The sequence below is a fragment of the Misgurnus anguillicaudatus genome, unplaced genomic scaffold (genome assembly GCF_027580225.2).
Source record: "Misgurnus anguillicaudatus unplaced genomic scaffold, ASM2758022v2 HiC_scaffold_29, whole genome shotgun sequence".
In the NCBI taxonomy this organism is placed as follows: Eukaryota; Metazoa; Chordata; class Actinopteri; order Cypriniformes; family Cobitidae; genus Misgurnus; species Misgurnus anguillicaudatus.
The window spans coordinates 3,686,755-3,693,536 of NW_027395279.1; the positions used below are offsets into that span (position 1 = coordinate 3,686,755).

The 6,782-nt window shown below is 36.3% G+C and overlaps 1 protein-coding gene across 1 annotated transcript in view; it reads right to left on the minus strand.

Annotated features, from left to right (window-relative positions):
• The window catches only part of LOC129425953 (uncharacterized), a 30,073-nt gene extending 23,291 nt beyond the window's left edge, over positions 1 to 6,782 (minus strand). The window contains exons 1-3 of the mRNA XM_073865114.1: positions 6,664 to 6,782; positions 2,117 to 2,467; positions 1,348 to 1,704 (exon numbers count right to left, since the gene is read on the minus strand). Coding sequence (XP_073721215.1) covers positions 1,348 to 1,704; positions 2,117 to 2,467; positions 6,664 to 6,736 — 781 coding nt within the window. The 5' untranslated portion in view covers positions 6,737 to 6,782. The remainder of the gene's footprint in view (positions 1 to 1,347; positions 1,705 to 2,116; positions 2,468 to 6,663) is intronic.

Below are 6,782 nucleotides of genomic sequence, written 5' to 3' on the forward strand. Positions count from 1 at the left end.
GACTACATTTATAAGATGGTTTCAGGGGTCTCCAATGTGGTGTCCGTGAGTACCAGATAGCCCACACAGAGTCTGTAAGGTGCCCACCAAAGCACATTCTATTAATAATCTCAATTGTAATATTTATTTATTGCATATTTTTTTATACTAGCTTGGCTTGGTTTGCACATGTTAACATTTTAAACAATACTAAAACATATCGACAAGTAAAATAAAATAAAATCAACAAGTGGTGTGCACATCACATAAGCCCAAAAAAGAACCGAACGAAGTTTGTTGATGATTGCCGAGGCGAGGAATGCCGACGATTCTGACGGATGAGTTGCTGACACTGCGTGTGAATCCCCGAGGATTTGAATGAGCCTGATGCGCGAAGTTTCCTTTTTACTCGTTTTTTGATATGCTTGTTTTATTAAAAAGCTTTAGTTTTGGTACGATTTATTGTGCATGCAAATCATATTGTAGTTGTTTAAGGAAGACCAATGAGTTTAACACACAAGTGTATTTATTATTTATACTTACACATCCGCAATTGTACATCAGTGTCTTTTAGGAATCTTATTCAAGTTGTAGGCTTGTCAAAACTGGTCAGTTGTATCTGGCATTTATTATTTATGATCCGCGATTGCAACTGTGACCACAAACATTACTAACTTCTTGTGAATGAAAGGCAATAAATCTTCACAAAAACAACTAAAAAAAAAAAAAATTTAATGTGTTGACACAAATGACTTTATTTTAATGTTTCATTGATACAGTAAATGCATAGTGATGTCATTTCTTGATGACGTCAGGAACCGGTGAATCGGCTTTTTGAACCGGTTCAATGAGCCGAACTGTCCGAAAAGAGCCGGTTCGCGGAAATGAATCGGACTTTGCATCACTATTACCCTGGAGGGCCGGAACACTACATAGTTTAGCTCCAACCCTAATCAAACACACCTGAGCAAGCTAATCAAGGTCTTCATGATCACTAGAAAATCACAGGTGGGTGAGTTTGATTAGGGTTGGAGTTAAACTATACAGTGCACCGGCCCTCCAGGGTAAGATTTGAATAGCCCTGCCCTATGTTGCGCTGGGTGCAGGGAGTGCTCATGGGAGTTGTACTTTCTCAGTGTCGCATAACGCATTGTTTACCATTTCGCATAACTTTTAAGAAAACTACAAAAAATATATTCAACCTGCCAAAGTGGCTATGGGATTGGCCCCATTAAACCCCAGAGCGTAAATCTACCTGCATTTGGCGGGTGTTAATGTCAAGCCCTGCTGTATAACCACTTCTTCTAGTATTGCAAAAAATCAATACAGCATATGTTTATTAGGTTTGTATTGTTCGCTATAACTCACCCAGTGTCTCCAATATAACAGTTGTGTTTGCTGAAAGTCCTTTAGTAAACACTTGACAGATGTAAACTCCTTTATCTTCAGTTGTGACTCTCTTCAGTCTGAGAGAGAAGTTTCCTCTGTGGATTTCATCAGTGAAGAACTCAACTCTGTCTCTGTATTGTTCATCTGAGGATCCTGATTGAGTTTTATTGTTTTGATAGAGAAGAACCAAAATGTCTTCATCTTTAACTTTTTTTGTCCATGAAACCTCTTCTATCTCTTCAGGTTTGATGTGAGAGTCCACAGAGCAGCTCAGAGTGATGTCATCACCCACAGATGCAGATAACCACCGATTTGATCTTGACACGATCAAATATTCTAAAAGGAAACATTTGAGGTATGATAGCAGGTTAGGATAACAATTGCATTAAATTATTAAAAAGACTAACGCAAACCCTATGGCTGTTTTTATTTACACAAAAGCAAAGTAGCATCAGAAGTGTATTTGAAGGTAGCTCGTAAAAACAAAAGACACTCATTACGATTTAAACAAAAAATCATGTTGATTATTGTCCTTGAATTCAGGGTTACTGATGCCCATTAATAAGTGTTCAGAATGGAATTTATTGCTTTTTTATAAAATGACTAATAATGATAAGGGTGGTAATTTGCATTTTTGTTAATCTTGGTGGCATTTTTGCTCACCTGTTAATATCCAACCCTGAAACAGATATTAATGTATGTGTATACTAATATTAATAATTTATTTTCCTATATCATTCATACTTACCAACATCTTTTATTTCAACCAACGTTTTGTCAGCAGCCTGTCCAGTGTAAACTTTACATCTATAAACCCCCTTATCTTCAGCTGTCAGATTGTTCAACAGGAGTGAGAAGTTTCCATGTTTAATGTCTTCAGTGAAGAAATGAGCTCTATCATGATAATCCTGATGTTGAGCCTCTGGTCTAATATCTCCATTTAGAAACAGATGAACCAGAATGTCTGAATCTGTTCTTGTCCATTCCACCTTTACATTCTCCATTACTAAAGGTGTTTCAACATAGCAGGGCAGAACCACTGAACCTCCCAGAGGAACAACCAGAGGACCTGAACCACGAACATGAAACTCCAGAGTATCTGCATGTTTGGGAGAATTAAATATAATTATTACTCATAATGTATTAATAAAAAGTTTCAGAACCATTAGAATTAATAGAATAATTTTTTTCCTTCCCAAGGGATGCTTTAAAGAGACGTTGAGAAAGTTTTAATAAACAGTCACAATATGTATGTAACAGTTTCTCTATACTCAATGAAGACGAGGGAACACTGAACAGGCAACAATGGCAACACATTAGGGCTGTCAAAAGATTAATCGCGATTAATCGCATCCAAAATAAAAGTTTGTGTTTACATAACATATGTGTGTGTACTGTGTATAATTATTATTTATATATAAAAACACACCCAATCATGTATATATTTAAGAAAAAAATGTTATATTTATATATAAAATATTTATATTTATATATAATATAAATTATAGAAATGTATATACAGTATTTAAATGCAAATATTTCTTAAATATATACATGAATGTGTGTGTATTTATATATACATAATATTTATACACAGTACACACACATATGCTATGTAAACACAAACTTTTATGTTGGATGCGATTAATCGCGATTAATCTTTTGACAGCCCTACAACACATACATGAAATGAGATCTGACAAGGATATATACTAATGAAAACGGGTGGGAGAAATTAACTTTAATGAAATAAACACAGGTGAAAATGATTACAAATGAACAGGGTAATTAAACAATGACTAGAACTATAACATAATTGTGACAGTGAGTGTACCAAGTAGAATAAATTGTAAACTATTATAAACATCTATTTGTAAAAAAATTACATGCCGTATAGAAATAGGGGAAGATAAAATTCAGTTTTCCTCTTGACCAAATTAAAATAAATGTAAGAGCTGTCCAAACTGAAAACAACTTGCACTGACATATTAAAGTACATCAGTAGGCTACCCCTTGTTTTGCCTCAAAATGCAAACAAGTAATGTTTTTAGTAAGGCATGTTTGTTAAAACTAGTTATATTTCCCAATTATATATTTCCCAACTAAGGCCTAGTCCTGGCTTAAGCTTATCCCTGTCCGGGAAACCACCCCATAATATTTTTATTAATCTTGACTTGTCATCTGAATATCAACATATATTTTATTAAATGTGACCCTGTCTGTGAAATCCAGGCTTAAGGCTGAGTTTGATTTAACATTGATTTCAAAAGATATTTTGATAAATGACGGTAAGCACACAGTTGATGTCACGCATTGATTTCCATAGTAGGAAAAACAAATACTATGGCAATCAATGGGTACCATCAATTGTGTGCTTACCAAAATTTATCAAAATATCTTATTTTGTATTCAACAGAATAAAAAGCTTATAGGGGTGGTTTCCAGGACATGGATTAGTTTAAACCAGGACTAGGCCTTAGTTTAATTAGGAAATATTACTTGTTTTAACAAACATGCCTTACTAGAAGAAACATTACTGGCGTGTATTTTGAGGCAAAACAAACAGAACTGATGTATTTCAGATTTGTCCCTGAAAATTTTTTCTGTTTGGACATCTCTACATTTATTTATGACTAATCCCTGTCTGGGAAATCACCCCATAGAACAACATGAGGGTGAGTAGCCAAAACTGTCATGATCCTGTCAGACCTGTATGATCATTGAGTGTGTTTACATGCCGTCTTACGGCGATTATGCTTAATAAACTGATAACGTGTGGGGTCATGTAAACGTGTAAAACGAGTTTGCTTTATCAGGGAAAGCCCATAAACGGCACAGGTAGTTTTTTGCTCATTACGCAGATTTCGCGTGGCATGTTAACACCTTAACCGGCTTTCTCACGGTTTGTCCATGTGCGCATGTCTCCACGTATGAAAGATAAACGTCACACGCGGAAGTAAGCGCAAAGTAACACATAAAAGTCTCCACTCGACTAAAGCATTTGGCAGAGAAACTGTTAAAATAGCAGCTCGTGTTACATTTACAGGTTCTGCAGACACGAGAAGAGATACAACAGTACAGCTTAAAACAGATATGCCATTGACTTTTTGGACGACTATTGGGTACTATAGGTGGTGACGTCACTCCCTGCGAGAAAACTGATAATTCTTCAAGTCCCATGTAATCACAGTTGTCTGCATAGCTGGCTTATTGATTTGCATGTAAACGCATGAAAACAGTTTTCTGTATTAAGCAGATTTTTGATAGTTATCCGCTTATTCTGTGCATGTAAACGTACTCATTGTTCATTTTCCAATGATGTTGTGTGTTCCTGTCTTGTTTTGTCCTGCCCTGCTATATGTCACGTTATATTATATTATTTGGATTATTGTTATTGTTTGCCCCCTCAAAGGAGTTTCTGTTAATAATAAAAGTATTTTTGTTCAAGAGCTGTATGCAATTGGGTTCTGTCCTCTCCCACATATAACAGAAAAACCCTCAAGGGGGCAAACAATAATAATAATCCAAAAAAAAACATGACATGACACGACACTTAGCAGGGCAGGACAAGACAAGACGAGACGAGACGAGAAAGGGACACACAACGCCATCGGAAAACGAACAATGATCCAGTACAAGACAGCAGTCACAAGGGCATTAATAGGGGAGAACTAAACTAGTGAACGAGGACAGGTGAAGGGCATTAATAATTAACAAGGAAACAAGGGGGCGGGGTCAAGACTTAAGACAGAAGAGCACGAGGTACACAAAACACATGTGACTCTCCACATAAAATTGGGTGTGTTCGACTTCATGCGGCGCTGCGCAGACCGATCGGCGGCTGACTTGAAGCAGTGCATTCCGGTTAGTATTTTTGTCCGACTTCAGCTGGCGCTGCAGGCACGTGACTGTGTCATATGGTTTTTAAGTACCGCGAGAGCGATTCGAGATCAGCCGCCTGAGTTAGCCAGCGCAGTTCGCGAAGAGGAGCTGCACGGGCTGTAATGACGACACAGCTGTTTCACCATTGGTCGGATTCGCCACATGACAATCACGTGCCCTCAGTTCCACAAATGCTCACAAATCTGTATTTTTATAACAGTTAAAGCTATTTTCATGTAGTCGCGATGTTATATTGTGTCATCTTCATCAAAATAAAATGGATAAAAAACGTAGACCCCACTACATTGGTATTTAAATAATATATGCTTATGTTGAACTTTATTCTTGTAAAAACAGATCCTGTAAGCCTCTTCAGTTCCACTCATGCTCATACACGGACATTCAAAACAGTATAATTCGCTTTTTATGTATTTTACATCTTACAAATCATGTTTAATGCGATTAAGCAAGCAAACGGCACGTGATCAGCCATGCATGACGTAAATGCAGCAAGCTACGGGAAGCACAGCGCGTCCGACTTCACGTCTCCGTTTTCAGCTCCTCCCCACCTGCACGCGGCTAATCTCGCCGATCGGTTACATCCAGCCACAGCCGATGTCGAACACACCTAATACTTAGCAACACACGACAACATAAACAGCTGATCACGACGTCATTTTTGTTTGACATACTTAAAAACACGGCAATAGAGAAGCGGTTGCTTTTAACGATTAACTTAAGGGAATTCTAAGCTTAAGGACTTTCATGCAACTGGACACTGAATTTCATCAGCTTGCGTCATTGTTATAACATTAATAAAGTCAAAACAAAGATAAACAATCCTAGTCTTGGTTTACTGACTGACAGAAAAAATGAATTTGGGATTGTCATCTCAGATCTGATGTCAGCAGTGACAAATTACTTGACCCCATAACTGAAAAGACCTCACAGAAAAAAGATGACTAGAAAAGAGACTAAGAAAACTAGCGTTAAAGTTATATTTGTTAGCGGAGGACATTACAATAATTATCAATCACTCCATAATTACTTAATGACAAAAAAGCTATCTTGTAATAAACACTATATGTTCATGTAATAAACATAAAATGCACTTTAAATATAATGTTTTATTAATTTTTTTATCTTTGCCTGACCATCTTTATAACCGATTTCCTGAATGTTCAATTGATATTTTTTATTTTGAGTTTGTGGTCATTTTACTTCCTCAAAGGCTTTTAATCGTTTAATGACTCAAATACACGTGAATACAGTGGAAAACGCATTTAGTTTTAGATCAAATAACTGATGTTGTTATTATAATTAGCTGTATTATAAAAAGCTATTAATAATAAGACTGGAAAAAACTCAGAAAGTTTAATTCCTACAGTTACACATAAGCAAAATAAAGCTTACCAGATATCAATAAAACGAGCATCAAAAAACAATGCAGAAACTTAATCTTCACGTATTTTGACGATTTAAACATCTTTTCGTCGTCGTGTAAAAACAACAACAACAACTGCTTTAAAATG